At 46.1% G+C, this 19,266-nt stretch overlaps 1 protein-coding gene across 1 annotated transcript in view; it reads right to left on the reverse strand.

The window, feature by feature from the left end:
* Positions 1-3,136: 3,136 nt before the first annotated feature.
* ZBBX (zinc finger B-box domain containing) overlaps positions 3,137-19,266 on the reverse strand; it is a 380,683-nt gene continuing 364,553 nt past the window's right edge. The window contains exon 20 of the mRNA XM_082248819.1: positions 3,137-3,344. Coding sequence (XP_082104945.1) covers positions 3,248-3,344 — 97 coding nt within the window. The 3' untranslated portion in view covers positions 3,137-3,247. The remainder of the gene's footprint in view (positions 3,345-19,266) is intronic.

The raw sequence follows: 19,266 nt of genomic DNA on the forward strand, positions 1-19,266 counted from the left end.
GGAGGATTTGTTTTATCCCTGCGTATCACCGAAAGGTAGTCACATCACTGGGTACGTGCAAGGGATTACATGCTGATATGGCAAAGCAGTCCCATTGATATTTAAATTGGAATTAGGAAAATCAAGACTGGTGGCAGATAAGGTGGTTAGACCATATAAAAAAAATGCTAAATTCATGGAAACTTAAGGCACTAGAGTCTTTAGAGTTTCAAGAATACGATATGAAAAATAGAATTTGGGAGAAAACTGTTAAACCTTTCTTAAGAGAAATATAGTGGCTGCCATTGCTGACATCCTAATATTTCTATATGCTTGGCAGGTATGGTATCCCAGTGGCTTCAGGATTTTCTAATTCTCTGACCAAGAACAAGCATGTTGAATAGGAAAGACAGAATATAGTTGGGCTAGTGACTTGTAACCCTGAAGTTGGCAGGACAACCAGGCAACTAGGATTTGCAGAAAGATAAGGAATACGTGAAGATTTGCAGCATTAAAGGGTCAGTCTACATTTCAATATTTCAGTTTTGGGTAGATACTGAAGAGTTAAAAGCATCCACCAGACAGAAAGTATAGGTTAATGTCCAACAGAGACACATCTTTATGTGTCTCTGTTGGACATTTACTTATGTTTTATGTCTGGTGGATGCTTTTAACTCTTCAGTATCTACCAAAAACTGAAATATTGAAATGTAGACTGACCATTTAATGCTGCAAATCTGTGCAAAAGTGCATCTCTGCAAAATCGAAAAATGTTTTTACCCAGTAGAGTAGGGAGAGATTAGAACTCCTAGGAGCTTTTTATAGCTGTTTGTGCCCCTGTTTTCCTTCAAGTAATGTTCGGTAAAACTATCTTACAGAGAGTAGTAAAATCCAAAAAAAGGTTTTTTTTTTTTTTTTTAATGAGTTCTTTATTTAAAGGTATTTTAACAAAAGTGCAGACACAACAGAACAATAAGTCATGTAAAGAAAACTCAAATTTGAAACAATAAATGCAGAACACTCCAGAAGAATACATAACTAGAAACAAAAAGCAGGTGAAACAAAACCATATGGAAAACCACAGGTTGCGGAAAAGAAATTTTCACGATTCCCCCATCAACACAGACAATGCTGAGAGGGGACTCCTGCTTAGTGATTGGGGTTTATTTACTAAAGGCAAATCCACTGTACACTGCAAGTGTACTTGGAAGTGCAGTCACTGTAGATCTGAGGGGGACATGCAAGGGGGACATGCAAGGAAAATAAAAAATAGCATATTTGCTTGCACATAATTGGTTGATAAAATCAGCAGAGCTTCCCCTTCCAAGTGCAGTTTCAGTGCACTTGTAGTACACAGTGGTTTTGCCTTTAGTAAATCAACCACATTGTGTCAATCAACTTGGGTAAAACTTGCCTGCCAGATTTACTTGCAAATATTGCTAGTAGCTGCTATACCAGCTAGCAATAATCACTTTCTTCTCCCGGTGGGGACGGCTCTTCCTATACCCGCCCCTGGGAGAAGACAGTGATTATTGCTAGCCGGTATAGCAGCCACTAGTAAAAATCGCAAGTAAATCTGGCAGGCTGGTTGTACCCAATTTGATCGATCAATCCACTTGGTACATTCAGCCCACCCATACATGGTTCGAATCTATGACCATCTATGGCCAGCCTTATACTCAGAATGCACGAACCTAATGCTGGTTGGGTGTGGATAAAGGAATTATGTTCTTGCAGTCATAAACAAAACCATAGAAAATTGGGTATCAACTACTCTTTTCAGGACAAGTGACTGTAGATATGGGAAATGGGAAGACTTCTATTATATCCTGTGGTTTTGGTGCACTTTCAGAAAGAGCACCAACATTCCTGAATGCAGGAGTTTTGGAGCACTTTCAGAAAGTGCACCACACTCACAAAGCATAATAGAAGGCATGGGTAAACTGCAGCGTGTGAAAGCAGTCTTATAGGGGGCTCAGGACCACCAGTGATGCCAATCAGTGCTCATCAATGATACCAATCAATGCCACCTATCAGTGCCCATCAGTACCACCCAACAGTGCCATCTATCAGTGCACATCAGTGCCACCTATCAGTGCCTACCATTGGCGCCTATCAGTGTCATCTTTCAATGTCCATAAGTGCTGCCTTTCAGTGCCCACCAGTGCCACCCATCAATGCCAATCAGTGCTGTATATCAGTGCCCATCAGTGCTGCATATTAGTGCCTCAGTAGTGCCCATCAGTGCCAACCCAGCAGTGCCCATCAGTACTGCCTCATCAGTACTGATGGGCACTATAAAAAACATTTTAAAAATTGAAACTAAGAAAAACTTTTTTTTTTAATTCTCAGTCTTTTTTCATTTGTTTAGCAAAAAAAAAAAAAAAAAAAACCCAGTGGTGATTAAATACCACCAAAAGAAAGTTCTATCTGTCTAAAAAAAAAAATGATAAAAATTGTGTTTAGGTACAGTGTTGCATGACCGTGCAATTGTCATTCAAAGTGCGACCACGCTAAAAGCTGAAAATTGGCCTGGGCAGGAAGGAGATGAAAGTGTCCAGTATTGAAGTGGCTAATTAGCTGTGGAAAAAAGCAGAAAGGTGCAGGGGATGATGGAAAAACTCCAAAGCAGCACGAGCGAGCTTGACATGGGCAAGCCTGACAAATTGTACTACAATCTAAAAATGATGTAAACCATTTAGCATCAACTGCCCAATTTTGACAGAAGCTGCAGTAGTCAGGAAAAGGAGTGATTCCTCCTTGCCATTCTCCTGACTACTGCTAATTCTGTCAACTTTTGACAGTTCATGGCAGTTGGGCAATTTTTATTTTTTGTACAAAATAAATAGAATTGAACCAGGACAGTGATTGGTCTATACTTCTTTCAAACAGACAAATTGCCAGACTTTGTTCTTGTAGTTTAGGGAACAAACACATACAATAAATCACTAGTTCACTAATATATTGGAAAAATGAACTTTTCTTCATATTAGGAAATATACATATTAATATTATGGTTGATAATCCAAATAAAAAATCTTGGAAAATAAACAAATACAGTTACAGAACACATATTTTCTGCCAAAAAAAGCATAAACGTTTAATATTTACAATTCATAAATACCATGCCTAAAACAACAAACTGACACTTAAAAAAAAAGATTTGCTTGAAAAAAAGCGACATGTTCTGCAGTGGTCATACACCATTATGTAGTATCTAAAATGGACAGCATATGTCATTTTTTTTCTTTTATTGTTGTCTTGAGGTCTATTGAAGTGACAGTACATTAAGCTTGTCCTGCAGGGTCTCTTCATCATCTGATTCACTTTCTCCTGCACATCTTTCCAGGGTATGCACTGGTGATCTGACAAGAAGCAGTCAAAATAGATCAAATAAAGCACCATCTCAAATAATAAAAGCCATGCTGTTCTCTAAAATGTGACTGTGGCTAAAAAGTGACCAACTGATCAAACCGTTTGATGGCTATACATAAAGCTGCACATAGAATTGTAGCCTTACATCTGTGGATGTGTTCGCTTGAGACTTGATCTCCCATGTGCCAATGTCAAAAACGGACTTGACCTTCCATTACATAAAAAATAGTTTTTTTGTTATCAAGAACCAGAAGTTAGTCTTTCTGTTTAGTTAGTTTCTGAGTTTTCTCTATTGTAAGCATCCAGACAGTAATTAGGTACTCCATTTCCAAACCCTCAAGCACTAGTCATGTTATCAGCATACTTCCTGCTGTCAGTATATGTGGAGGACATTTGTTTTCCTACTTTAACCAAGTTCTTTTCATAAACCAAACACACAAGGATTGATTTGTGTGTGACACCTAAAGCAAAATTGGAACTCTTGCCCATAGCAAACAATTTGATTTTGTTTCATCTTCCTGGACAATGAAAGATACTAACTTATTTATTTCCCTAGGCAATGGCTTAGCTTTTGATCATATTTTCATAAAACAGCCTCTCGGACTGCAAGAAGGAGCCTCAGAACTGGTGTCCACACAATTGTTTTGGCCGTGGTTATTACAGAGCAAGAATTGTGACTGGAGTGTTTGTCTAGGATACAGAAACTAAAAATAGCACAAACATGAATAAAGTGCACAGCAAATATTACAAGGGCTACAATATTGAAGTTGTACTCCTCAGGGCACCTAAAGCCACTGTTAATTCTTCTTGTTGCTGCTACTTTTCAGTGTAGGCACTGTGAGGATCTGGTACCACAGTTTCCACTGTTACAAAATAGGCAAAATACACTGCAGAAAGGAGTTAATTCAGTGCTAGGAATTGGTTTAGGGATACGTTTAGGTTTACATAGTTAGTGAGGTTGAAAAAAGACACCAGTCCATCCGGTTCAACCTATGATGTGTGTGTTTGCTGTTAACCGTACATTGTATACCTCTATATGTTGTGGTCATCTAAAAGTTTTTTGAAACTATCGATGATCCCTGCTGATACCACTGCTTGTGGAAGAGAATTCCACATCCTTACTGCTCTGACAGTAAAGAACCCTTTATGCAGTTTAAGGTTAAACCACTTTTCTTCTAGTTTTAGTGAGTGGCCCTGTGTCCTATTGAATTTCCTTTCTCTGAAAAGTTTGTTCCCTATGCTAAGGTCACCAGTTCGGTATTTGTACATTGATATCATATCCCCTCTCAAGCGTCTCTTCTTCAGAGAGAATAAGTCCAATGCTTGTAGTCTCTCTTCATAGCCGATGTCCTCCATTCCCCTAATTATCTTGCCCTTCTCTGGACTCTCTCTAGTTACAGCCTATCCTTTCTGAGGACAGGTGCCCAGAACTGGATGGCATACTCAAGATGTGGCTGGACCAGAGTCTTGTAGAGTGGGAGATTTATCGTTTTATCTCTAGAGTGAATCCCCTTTATTATCCACACCATTATTTTGTTCAGGTCTGCTTGTAAGGTTACCATGTCCTGTATAGAAGATATTGGCCTGCTTAGCTTAGTATCGTCCTTAAATACAGAGATTGTGATGGTTATCCCATCCGTTAGGTCGTTTATAAATAAATTAAACAGCATTGGTCCCAAGACAGACAATTGGGGGACCCCGCTTTCCACACCAGACCAATCCGAGTACTCCCCATTTATCACCACCCTCTGGATTCACCCCTGGAGCCAGTTTTTTAACCCAGATACTCACTCTATGGTCTATCTCCAGATACTCACTCTGTGGCTGGACCAGAGTCTTGTAGAGTGGGAGATTTATCGTTTTATCTCTGGAGTGAATCCCCTTTATTATCCATGCCAGTATTCTGTTGGCTTTGCTTGCAGCAGCTTGGCATTGCATGCCATTGCTAAGCCTGTTGTCTACTAGGACCACCAGGTCCTTTTCCATCTTAGATTCACCCAGAGGTTCTCCCCCTAGCGAGTTGCATTCATATTTCTGACACCCAAGTGCATTTCCTTACATTTTTCAACATTAAACCTCATCTGCCATGTAGTTTTCCACACCATTATTTTGTTCAGGTCTGCTTGTAAGGTTACCATGTCCTGTATAAAAGATATTGGCCTGCTTAGCTTAGTATCGTCCTTAAATACAGAGATTGTGATGGTTATCCCATCCGTTAGGTCATTTATAAATAAATTAAACAGGATTGGTCCCAAGACAGACAATTGGGGGACCCCACTTTCCACACCAGACCAATCCGAGTACTCCCCATTTATCACCACCCTCTGGATTCACCCCTGGAGCCAGTTTTTAATCCAGATACTCACTCTATGGTCCGTACGTACCTTAGTTTGTACAGTAAGCGTTTGTGGGGAACTGTATCAAATGCCCTTGCAAAGTCCAGATACACCCCATCCACAGGCCTTCCTTTATCTAGATGGCAGCTTACTTCTTCATAGAAGGTTAATAGATTGGTCTGGCAAGAATGAGTCTTCATGAATCCATGCTGATTACTACTAATGATACAGTTTTCATTACTAAAGTCTTGTATATAGTCCCTTATTATTCCCTCTAATATCTTGAAATTACTGATGTTAGGCTAACTGGCCAATAATTCCCCAGGATATATCTCGGCCCTCTTTTAAATATTGGTACCACTTTGGCTTTTTTCCAATCACCATTCCCGTCAGTAGACTATTCATAAAAATTAGGAACAATGATATGGCTATCACGTGGCTGAATTCTTTAAGGACCCTTGGGTGTAAGTCATCTGGTTATTTATGTTAAGTTTTTCAAGTCCAGGTCTGAGTCGGTCTTCTGTTAACCATGAAGGTGCTTCCTGTGATGTGTTATGAATTATAACATTACAAGCTGGGTTAATGTAGCCCCCCAATTCTTTTGTGAAGACTGAGGAAAATGTATTTAGCACCTTTGCCTTCTCCCTGTTCTTTGTAGCCAGATTCCTTTGTCATCTTTTTTTTGGGGCCAATATGTTCTGGCCTCACTTTCTTACTATTTATATACTTAAAGAATTTCTTGGGTTTTTTTTTTACTCTCTTCCGCTGTTCTATTTTAACACTCTTTGTAATGTTGGAATGCTGCCAATGAACCCTCAGTCTTGTATTAATTAAAGGCCTTTTCTTTAGTTTTAATATGCATTTTTATGTTGGAGTTTAGCCACCCAGGGTTTTTTTAGCTTTCCCTTTGGAATGCACTGGCCAATCCCTTTATTTAGTATGTTCTTGAAGCACACCAGTTTTTCCTCCGTGTTCTTTGTTCCTAGGGTTCTATTCCATTTTATATTTTCAAGAAAAGAGCGCAGTTTAGGGAAGTTGGCTCTTTTGAAATTCAGTGTCCTTGTATTACTCTTGTGTTTCCTATTACTATGATTTATACCAAAACTAATTGACCTGTGGTCACTGTTTCTTAAGTTGCCCCATATTTCTACATCCATGATCAGGTCTGTATTGTTAGTAATCAGTAGGTCTAGTAACGCATTGTTTCTTGTCGGTGCGTTCACCATCTGACTAATGAAATTGTCCTGCAAAACATTTAGGAAATGATGAGCCTTAGACAAATGCGCAGTTCCTTCTGCCCAGTCTATATCTGGATAATTTAACCCCCCCCCCCCCCCATTATAATGACATTTCCCATCCTTGCTGCCATTTCAAGCTGTGATAGGAGGTCTGACTCCCCCTCCTCCCTCTGGTTAGGGGGCCTATAGCATACACCCAAAATTACTTTCCCCATAGTATCTTCCCTTTGAAACTCTACCCATAGTGATTCTACCTCCACTAAGCTCCATTCGTGATATCGTCCCTCATATTTACCTGCACATTGTTCTTGATATACAGGCATACCCCTCCCCCTTTTTTAACTTCTCTATCTCTGCGATAAAGGGAATACCCCTGAATGGTTGCCAGCCAATCATAAGAGCTGTCAAACCAAGTCTCTGAAATTCCCACAAAATCAAAATACTCCTCATACATTAGCAGCTCCAGTTGTCCCATCTTGTTGGGCAGACTTCTAGCATTTGCATACAAACCTACTGATTTTGTCTGGTTGCATACTTTATCCTTGTTTGATGTTATGAAGCTGCTCTTGCGATTTGTCCGCCTACCTACCTTGGGTTTAGGATCTCTGGACATCCTACCGCTAATGCCCCCATTAATGCCCGCTGAACCTTGCTCCCCGCTGCCAAATTCTCCATCTGTACCCTACCCCCCAATACCTAGTTTAAAAGTCCCTCTAACTTTTTGGCCATTTTCTCTCCCAGTACGGCTGCACCCTCCCCATTTAGGTGCTAACTGTCCCTACTAAAGAGACGGTAGCCGACTGAGATTCTCCAGGAAATTCTCCAGGAACCCGAAATCCTCCTTACTACACCAGCTTCTCAGCCACTTGTTACCTTCCCTAATCTCCCACTGCCTCTCTGGTGTGCCTCGAGGTACAAGTAATATTTCTAAAAATACTACCTTGGAGGTCCTGTTCCTTAATTTAGGCCCTAAGTCCCTGAAATCCTTTTTAGGACTCTTCAACCCCCTCTAACTTTGTCATTGGTACCCACGTGTACCATGACAGCTGTGTCTTCCCCAGCCCCACCCAAAATTCAGTACACCAGATCTGTGATGTGCCGAACCCGAGCGCCCGGTAAATAACAGACAGTTCGGCACTTATGGTCTTTTTGACAGATTGCCCTCTCTGTCCCTTTTTATTGGGATGTTCCAGCCCAGGACCGGCCTCCTTGCCTTTTCCCCTCTACTCTTCCTAACTGTCAGCCAACTACTCTACTCTGGTGCCTGCACACTTGTCTCTCCACCAGCCTCTGTGCTGGCCCCTGCCGGGTACGTTTCCAGCTCTCCTTTAGTATGGAAATTCTTCTCAGCGTTGCCAGTTGCTTCCCTAGATTCAGGACCTGAGCAACCAGGGAAGCAAGGTGCTTACATTTTGCTCAGCTGTATTTGCCCTTGATCGCATGATCGAGAAACGCATACATGCCATAAGATTTACACAGAGTTGCATCTCCACACCCTCTGGGCATTGTACCCACTAATCTAATGGGGATTGGGAATATACTTCTGTCCCTTTTAGCTGTTTACTAGCTTTCTGACTCTAATTTCTCAGCACCTGAGTTTTGCTCTCAACACTCAGGTACTCTCAACACTCGGGTACTCAGGTTTGTATTAGGGTAAAGGACTAATGAGTTTAATTTAACCATTAGGGTTATGTTTGTTGGGTTAAAAGCAATAGTTAAAGTAGCATAAAAGTAAAAAAATGTAGTATAAAAGTAAAAAAGTAGAAACTTCCGGTTCCGGCGCCCATGTAAGCAGCAGCGCGGGACACCGGCTCCAGACATCGCCTGCTAAAACATCGGCATTAACAGCCCTAACGAGCCGGCGGACGCTGCCACTAAACCGCACATCACCCCGGGGAACGAGCGGTCACGGATCGCTTCTTGCAGCACGGATCCGCACCGCCGCAGCACAGCGGAGCTCCGCCGCCTCCACAAATCAAGCCCCCGGCTTCAAATGTGGCCTCCTCTGAAATACACATGGAGGACTCCGCCTCCCACACTGGCACTGCGGGATCCGGTCTGCCACCAAGCCCTATACCAGAGGCACAGATCGCCTCCTTGGCCCAGGCAGTAGCCACCCTGCTTTCTCCCACCATTAAAGATGCCGTGGACAGAGCCGTCTCAGATGGGATCACGCAGCTGCGGAAAGAAATAGGTGACCATGCTCACAGACTGACCGAAATGGAACACAGGATGTCTGACCTGGAGGATGAGCTGCAGGGATCCTTCGGTATGGATCAGCAGGCCAGGCAGACCCAAAGGTACTTATTGGACAAGGTGGATGATCTGGAGAACAGATCTAGGAGAAATAACCTCCAGATCATAGGGCTACCAGAATCTTATGGAACTGATACTCTCTGTGACATAGCCTCCTCTCGCCTGCCCACGGCCCTGGGGATCCAGTCAGCCTGCTCGGTGGAATGAGCCCACCGCCTGGGGGCCCCTTCCAATGACAGACACACACCTCGTGCTGTAATCGTGCGGTACCTGAATTATATGGACCGGCAGAATATCCTGAAATCCTTCCGCAATTCCAAGGCCCTGCAAGTTGACGGACATAAGCTATTAATGTTTGCAGACTACTCCCAGGAGGTATCCCGTCGCAGGAAAGCTTTTCAGCCAATTTGCCAGGCTTTGTTCCACAAATCAATTAAATTTACTTTGGCATATCCCGCCATTTTACGCCTCGCGGATTCCTCTGGCGAACAGAAGTCCTTTTCCATACCTGATGAGGCTTATCACTTCTTGCAATGCCACTTCAACATCATGCTGGAACCCCCCTCCACACCTTCCCCCCAGCGCCTGCAAGGCGCCAGGGAACAACGGAGCCCCAGAAAAGACCCGGCAAAAAAACAATGAGTGTCAGGTCCCTCTTCCAGAAGCAGATACCGTTGACGGTACCCCGGCTGCCAGCCTTCAAATTCATCGCCACCTCTTTTCAAGGCAACAACGTGATAATCCTGTGTTTCACCCGTAACTGTTCCTCTATGTACTCCCGGTAACTATGCCAATAATGTACATGCTATACTTTTGTTGTTCTGGTCTACATGTTATGACATCTGTTGCCCGATCCAGGTGCACTGACATGTGTGGATGAGTAGTCTACGCATGCCACTGTCCTTCCCCATGCCTATCAGCTGTTTCCAAGCGTTATGTTTCCTATACTGCATCTTCTTGGTTAATGCTCTGTTTCATCTACTGCTTATAGTTTGTGTTATACTTGATGGCCGCTCGACACGCACACCTTTGCCTGTACTGTTGTCCCTAGCCCTCTCGCCGGTGCTGGACTCCCTATCTGTATCCATTGCACGCCCGCCAGAAGCGATGCTCACTGTTGCCGGCTGAAAGGGCTATATGACTACGTCTGGTAACGCTGTCCGATGCGCGAGCGAGCTCCCATGAGGAAAAAAGAGAAGTCCGTTAACTCTGATTACTCTCTGTTCCCCATGTACCCTTATGCCCCTGTTGGGCAGTACCCTTTACCTCACCCTCTATTTGTAGCACTAGCACCTCTTGGATTTTGGTTCTACTGGGCTACCTCCGCACCACTGATCACAAAAAAAATACACACCCTACGGCACCTACACTCACGAATACTAACCGGCTTCGATCTCTATTTCCCTGGAACCCACCATGAGTGTGATTTCATGGAACGTTAAGGGCCTCAGATCTCCCAACAAGCGCATGGCAGTGCTCAGACATTTAAAACGTCTGAAAGCTGACATCGCTGAGACGCACCTGGAAGCCAAGGACTTCCACCGCATGCGAAAATTATGGGTAGGGCAGGTTCTGGGCTCCCCTGCAGTTAAGGGTAAGGCAGGAGTACTGATACTCATACATAAAAACCTTACTACTACTTTAAAATCTTCTGTTACGGATGATGATGGCCGCATAGTTGTGTTGCACCTGGCACCGCCCTTCATGAATGGGCGCTGGCCGGGATATATGCTCCCAATGCTCCCTCGGATTCTTTTCTTCAGATGGTTACTCGCACTTTGGCCCCGTACCTACACCTCCCGCTACTAGTGGCGGGTGACTTCAACACACTGATGCACCCCACGGAGGACAGGTCCTCGGCGAAAGACATGCATCTACACAGACCCCAACGTCACTCCCCCCTGCTGAGAGATTTTGCGGATAGTATTCAACTCTCTGATGTATGGAGACTTAATAACCCAGAGGGCAAATAATATTCATTTTATTCACACCCCCATCACACGCTTACGAGAATTGATTACATCTTCGCTAACCCTAAAATGCTCCCCTGTACGGAATCTCCGCAAGTACATGACATAGCCGTGTCTGATCATGCCCCGGTCTCAGTTAACCTCGCGATCTACTCGACGGTTACAGCTGCCAAATGCTGGCGGTTCCCATCCTTTCTAACTAAAGATCCTGGTATTGCCTCACTCATCATGGATGTCTGGGCGGATTTTGTACTCCTCAATGACTCGCCAACGGTCTCCCCCGTACTCTTGTGGGAGTCGGGGAAAGCCGTGCTCAGAGGACGTATTATCTCATACGCTGCTGCGTATAAAAAGACTATAGCCAAATAATTTGTGTCAGCCAGCTCCCTGCTGAGAGAGGCGCAATCTGCGCTAAACGCACGAAACACTGATGAAAACAGAGAATGCTGGCGCAATGCCAAGGCAGCTTTCGACGGTTGGGCGACGAAATGGGAATTACTTTATAAATCGCACCAGGATTGGAAGTATCACTTCTACGGGAATAAATCAGGCAAATTACTGGCCTTTCTTTGCAGAGGACCCTTTACTCCGACACAAGTCTCTGCCCTTAGAGATGCCGAAGGTATAAGGGTAGAAGATCCCCAAGGCATCAATGACGTGTTTGCTAAATTTTATCAATCCCTATATAGTCAAGAGCATATGAACGAGGACACTGCCTCGGACTGCCTTTCTAAGGTCCTCCTCCCGCAAGTCACTCGGGAACAACTATCACAATTGAATGCGCCCCTGTCCCTAGAGGAAATTATTAAGGGCATCAAATCTCTCATGCCAGGTAAATCCCCCGGTCCTGACGGGTACACCCCGGATTTTTATAAGTTGGCAGCTGACACGGTGGCACCGACGCTGCAACTAGTGTACAACCATATATTAGATGGCAACCCTTACCTTCCTACAGGACATCAAGCCCATATAAAATTGATATATAAGAAAGGGAAAGACCCTCTAGATCCCGGCTCCTACAGGCCAATCTCGCTCCTAAACGTGGACTCCAAGCTGCTCTCCAAATTAATGGCGGACAGATTGGCGTCCATTATGCCCTCTATTATTCATCCCACGCAATCGGGGTTCACAAAAGGCAGATCTGCTACATCAAATATAAGGAAGGTATTATTGGCTCTCGAGGCTTCCAAGGCGGACCCAAGCACAGACGCGGCGATAATTACCCTTGATGCCGAAAAGGCTTTTGATAACGTGAATATCCAATGGCTGGATCGAGTCCTCCCTAAAGTAGGCTTCTCGGGCAAATTTTTGCACTTAATTAGGATGATGTACACGAGTCCGCAGGCGCAGGTGGTGATAGCGGGTCAAATCTCTCCCTCGTTCCGATTATTCAAGGGATGCAGGGATGCCCGCTCTCGCCTCTACTGTTCAATTTAGCTCTAGAGCCCCTCTCCAGGTATTTGCTCTCCCATCCCGATCTTCGGGGCATAAGAGTGGGTACGGAGGAACTGCGCACCGCTATGTTTGCGGACGATGTGCTTATCTTCACGTCAGATCCAGGTTACGACCTTTCCTTGATACAGGCCATTTTCACCGACTATCGTCTGTGCTCGGGTATTCGTATCAACTTCCACAAGAGCGAAATATTACCCCTGAATACGGCACGCACTCCACAGTGGGCGGCGTCGTCGAGCCTGCGTATAGCATCCACACACATCACCTATTTGGGAGTCAAAATAGGTCGCTTTCCCTCTACCATATATCGCTTAAATTTTACGCCGGTACTTGACAAGATGGTAGCCGAGCTAAAATCCTGGGCTAATTTGCCACTTTCCTTCTTTGGCAGGTGCCACCTATATAAAATTACCACCTTCCCAAAACTATTATATCCAATGCAGACGATCCCGATTTTACTAAAACATTCGGATATTAATAGACTCCACAAAGAGGTATCCCGTTTTATTTGGCAAGGGAAGAGGCCTCGTATCTCCCTCAACAAGCTGCATATGTCTAGGAGGGATGGGGGGGGTTGATCTTCCAAACACGAGAATTTACAACCTTGCGTGCCTTCTGAGAGGCTGTCTAGATTGGATCAGCAGGGAATCGCGGTATACCAATTATTCTATGGAGTCCCAAATGGTTGCTCCTCATGACCTGGCCGTGTTGCTGCACTGTGGGACAGGGGATGTCCCCAACGCTCTCCGCCACAATATCCTGATTAGAGATACGGTGGCAGCCTGGAGAGAGGTGAGGAAGAAGTTGGGATCCTCCCAACGCCTGTCCAGATATATTCCCATCCACAACCATCCTGGCTTCCCACAGGCGCAGCAACATTCGGCCTATGGGACCTGGTCCCAACGGGGGATAAAATTGATGTCGCAGCTTTTTGACGTGAGTACTGGGCTTCCTCTAAGTTATAACTCTTTTGCCGAGGCACATGATCTGCCGAAAGGCCACTATCTCTATTTCAGACAATGTATAAGCTGTGTAAATGATTTATGTCATACCTCCTCTCTACGATTCCGCCCCAACCTGGTGGACCAATGGATTGTACAGGGTAAACACAGGATATCGCAGTTGTATAAACCTCTACACCAAGAACTCTATCAGGGATCTGTGCACTCCATCGCTAAATCCTGGAACAAACTCCTCAACTCACCTAACGCCCAGGATCCTGAAGGGCTACCTAACCACTCGCCGACACGTAACCTGTGAATTCTGGAGGGAGCAACAGTTTAAAATTCTCCATGGAGCTTACTATCCTCACATCTGCTGGTCAAAAGACCCGGCACATCATCTCTGCACTCTCTGCAAAGAACGTTATCCATCTCTACTGCATAAGTTGTGGCTTTGCCCTCAGATATCATCTTTTTGGGACAAAACATTACGCTATATTACTAGAATGACGGGGGTGTCCATCCCTAGAGATATCTACCCACTCGTGTTCAATTGCCTATATGAGGAAAGTCAACTAATGCCAAAAGACTCCAGGAAGCACATATCACAATTCAAGCCATGATTGGTCAACTGCCTGATGGCAGCCCGCAGGTTGATTCTGCGCCACTGGATGTCAGACACCGCCCCCACTATAGCTGAACTTTCCTCTGATCTCACCTCTTTAAGAAACACTGAACTAGTGGGACCCACATTGGATCCACGCCTATCCCACACGACCATAGATCGCAAGTGGAACCTGCCTACCCCCAATCTCTTACCTCTGACAGGGTCACTAACACTTCCTCTGAACTGTTCACTTTAGGAGATACAGGTACACAGTAAGTTGCCAGTTGCTTTGCTTTTGATTCAGTGACTTTGGGGGGAAATTAAAAAAAAAACTGACCTACCTTTGTCTAAGTTTATCCATACAAGCAACCAAGCCATTGGGCACATTGGGTATTTCAAAGAAATAACACATTAGAGAACAATATCAATTAACAATTTATAACTTTCTGTTTTAGTCTTGCCAGAAAACTAGAAAATGCGAATCTTTAAATGTTTCTAATGCTTTCCTTCTAGCCAAGTGACTACATAAATGGCATGTATTTTGCTTTCTTAAATAATATTTTCTCTTTCGTTCATTGACGGACACAGCTTCAGATCTTCATAACCATTGGGTTATACTGCTCCCTACAGGAGTAAGATACTAGACAGAAAAAAAGTCTGGCTACGCCCATGGGCAGTCCCAGGGGGTATACTCCGTCTCTCTGCTTTAGGCACTCAGATTTGTTCTGCCTAGTCAGCAGTAAGACCTAGTTCCTTGTTAGGATCTTTGGTCCTGGCAATTTTTTTTCTTTTTAGATATAATTTTTTTTATCCTGGAGATCTACAATCTTCCGGACTTGGCGATGGGTTGGATCCAGTGGTCACCCCAGTCTGGCCAGCGAGGGCATGAAGACCTCAGCTCTGCGCTATGTTGGCCACGACATAGCCCCACTGGATGAGGGGCTAGAGTTAAACAACTTGCGAGGTTGCATATGACTAGGTCTCAACCCCAGTCACAGCATTCCTCCAGGCTGACAGCCCCCCCATTTTGATTGAGAGGGGTTCTGTCTGGAGCTGTTGCCACCTGGTTCCTGGTATGGTGAGTAGCTGCATCCCCCCCTCTCCTCCTGGAGGGTTTTGGGGTGGATGTGGGCCCCTCCTTGAGACGGTCAGACCCCTGGGTTCCCCTCCTTCCCATCAGGCACCCCCCTTTTGTCACCTGTACCCCATCCTACCCCCTCCTTGGGTGGGAGCAGGGCGCTATGCTGAAAATAGGGCCTTAGGGAGTGCGCCGCTGGTGACTGAATGATCGACTGCGGGTGGGGGGGGGGTTGTACCTGGTGGGGGCTCCTGCCAGGGTCCCCCGTCCTTCCTGGGACTGTCCTTGAGGCCTGGGTTCCCTCCTGGGTCCGTGTACGCCTTGTGGTGCCTGTGTGTTTCTTTACACGGCAGCCATGTTTGTGTAGTCCGGTGGCCATTTTGCGGTGGTTTGCAACTGAAAATAGCGGCGGCCATGACAGGGGAGCCCTGTGGGTGGAGATTTCAGCTCCTCATCCCCTGGTGCTGATTGCTGGATCATTTCACTTTCTGATCCCCACGCCTAGAGTGCAGATTATCCTGGTGGCTCCAGGTGCCTGTTTTTTGCTGGGTGGTGAGTCTGGTGGGGCTCTCTCCCTCTCTGCTGAGGATCGCTTGGTGCTTGTGCCTGGCGACCGGGTGGTACTGCCAGAGCGGTGGGGGTTGTCCCTTGCAGTGTTTTACACTATTTGTGGGGTCCCCCTGGTGACTCATGGAGTCTTTGGAGCACATCTACACACCTGATCCCCTCTCTAAGGGTGCAGGACCCTCCAGGTCCCAACAATCAATTGATGCACTGACGGCAGTCCTGGAGTCCTCTGTGTCCCAGGTGGAGGTGGTTGTCAGGCGACAGGCTAGCAAAAAGCACCCCCTGCCTTCCAATGCCTCATCAGATCCTGAATCTGATTTGGCCACTGCAGGTCTCCCTGCTGGGTCTACAACCATGCGCCCAGAACCCTCTGATAGTGAGGATGATTCCTCCACATCTGCAACCACGCACAAAAAGGCACTGGTGGAAACACTGATTGTATCTGTGTGTGAGACCTTGAAGATGGACGATGCAGCTACAGTTGTGACGGAGGCGCAGGTTCCTTTTGGCACTCACAAGCCATTTAGGTGTTTCCTTTCCCCGCCTATTTTGACAGAATTGTCGCTAAAGAGTGGGGACGACCACAGGCTCCCCATGGGGTACTTAAGCACTTTATTAGGCATTACCCTTAAGAGGAGTCCCTTATTAAGAAGTGGACTGTTCCACCGATGGTGGACCCGCCGATTTCCAGATTGAACAAGGCAACCATGATTCTGGTTGAAGAGTCCCTGGCCTTTAAGGATCTGGCTGACAGGAAGGTGACGGCTGTGGCCCGCAATATGTACACTCTGGCTGGTTCAGCACTGAGGCTGGTATTCACCATTGCCCTGGTGTCGCAAACTCTGACCGAGTGGGCTAAGCTTTTACGCCGTGGCTTGGAGGGAGAGCAGCTCCCCCTGCCTTTTCTGAGCTGGTGGACCAGCTGGTCCAGAGGCTGCAGTTTATCTGTGATGCCTCTTTGGATGTGGCTCCCCTAGTGGCTTGGCTCTCTGTTTTGGCAGTGATCCTTTCAGCGTGTCTTTTGGCTCAAATGCTTGTCTGCGGACCAGACTTCTGAAAAGGCCTTGACTGATCTTCCCTTTCAAGGAGATCACCTATTTGGAGCTCTCCTGGATGACATCGTAAAAGTTCTCACGGGGGTAGAGTTCCTTTCTTCCGTAGGCTACTAAGGGAAAGGAACCTGGTTGTAGATGTGGGCCTACCTTTAAGGCTCATAAGAAATGTTTTCATCCCTCTGGGTCGACTGACAAGGGCTCAACGCCTTTAAGGGCCTCCTCTGGAGGATCCAAACAAACCTGGTCTGGCAAAATGAGAGCGGGCTTCTCCAGACCCGCGGCTAGGCTCCCTCAGCATGAAGGTGCGCCATCACCCATATCAGGGGTGGGGGGAAGTCTTCACTGGTTTCTGAACCCGTGGAGTTCCATGGTGCAAGACAAGTAAGTCCACAAATTTATTTGGTCCGGCTACAAGATCGAGGTTCCCTCTTGTCCCCCCAACAAGGTTCCTTCCTTCCACCTTGCGCCTGTCCCCGAACTGCTTACAGGGTCTGTTTGGGGCGGTACAAGACCTGTTACATCAAGGGGTGATTGTCCTGGTTCAGACTTCGGAACGTTTTCAGGGTTTTTACTCAAACCTGTTGACAGTTCCCAGGAAGAAAGGCAAACTGCATCCAATCCTGGACCTCAAGATGCTGAACTGCTTTGTGCAGGTGCAGAAGTTCAGAATGGAGTCCATTCGCACGGTGGTGGCATACCTGTGTCAGGGGGACTTCCTTGCCTCTATCGACATCAAGGATGCTTACCTTCACATTCCAATATGTGCCAGTCAGCAGCGCTTTCTCCGCTTTGCCGTGGGCGATAAGCAATATCAGTTTGTGGTGTTACCTTTTGGTCTCGCCTCTGCTCCTTGGGTCTTAACAAAAGTATTAGCCCCGGTGCTAGCTTTGCTACGCCAACGGGGAATCACGGTATTGGGCTACTTCGATGATCTCCTTTTGCGAGTGGAGTCTCCTTCTGCTCTGGTGGAAAACCTAGAGATCACAATACGAACTGAGTCGGGGAATGAAGGAGTCTCTGATATGGTGACTTCATTCTCCGGTGCTTCGGGTGGGCAAATCTTTCCTCCCCTGTATTCTGCTCAGGCGATCTGGACGGGGATCAATGTATTGGAACTCCAATCGATCAGACTGTGTCTGGACCATTGCACGGATCGTCCTCAGGGTTGTCCACTGTGCATTCAATCGGACAATGCCACGGCCGTGGCTTATGTCAAGCACCACGGGGGCAAAGTGTCCTGGCAGCTCTGGAGGTAGCCGGCATTCTAAGGTGGGCAGAACAGTTTGTTCCATCCCTCTCCACTGTACACATTCCCGGGGTGGAAAACTGGCAGGCGGATTACCTCAGTCAACAGGCGTTAGACCCAGGGGAATGGTCCCTTCATCCGGAGGTGTTTCATCAATTGTGTCTCTGGTGGGGCACCCCCAAGGTGGATCTGTTGACATCTCGGCTCAACTGAAAAGTGCAGAGGTTTGTGGCTCGGTCAAGGGATCCTCTTGCGGATGCCACAGACGTGCCGGTGGCACCCGTGGGGTCAGTATAGTCTGATTTACTCCTTCCTTCTCTCCTCTCAAGCTTCTGCCAAGACTTCTAGGCAGGATAGAGGCAGAAGGGGTTCTGGTGATCTTAGTGGCTCCAGACTGGTCTCGCCGGGCTTGATACGCTGATCTGGTGCGGCTGGTCGCCTGAAATTCCTTGGAAGCTTCCTCTCAGGGAGGATTCACTGTCCCAAGGACCAATCTTCCATCCTACTTTACAGTTGCTGGCTTTGACGGCCTGGCTGTTGAACACCAGGTGCTGAAGGATAAAGGGTTTATCTGAGTTGGTGATTCCTACACTATTAAAAGCTAGGAAATCTACTTCTAGGAGGATCTACCATCATACGTGGAAGACATACATTGTGTGGTGCGAGTCTCTTGGGGTTCATCCTCGCTCCTTCTCGGTGGCTCGGTCTTGACCTTCATTTAACGGGGGGCTGAACAGAAATTGGCCTTGAGTACCATCAAGGGCCAGGTGTTGGCTTTGGTGGTCTTCTTCCAATGACTTTTGGCCACTCACTGCCTAGTGCATACCTTTCTTCATGGTGTTTAATGTTTGATTCCTCCAGTGTGGGCTCCGTTGTCACCTTGGGACCTCAATTTGGTGCTTTTGGTCCTCCAGAAGCCTCCCTTTGAGAATATTCGGGGGATTCCCCTGCTTACGCTGTCCCAGAAGGTGGCCTTTTTGGTGACTATCACCTCTGCATACAGGGTGTCAGAACAGGTGGGGTTATCCTGTCGTTCACCTTACCAGGTGATTCACAGAGATAAGGTGGTTCTTCGCCCTTCTCCGTCATTCCTTCCAAAGGTTGTCTCTGATTTTCATTTGGATGAAAACATTGTGTTGCCTTCCCTGTGTCTCAGGCCTAAA

Source organism: Pelophylax lessonae (assembly GCF_965119305.1).
Source record: "Pelophylax lessonae genome assembly, chromosome: 3".
NCBI lineage: Eukaryota > Metazoa > Chordata > Amphibia > Anura > Ranidae > Pelophylax > Pelophylax lessonae.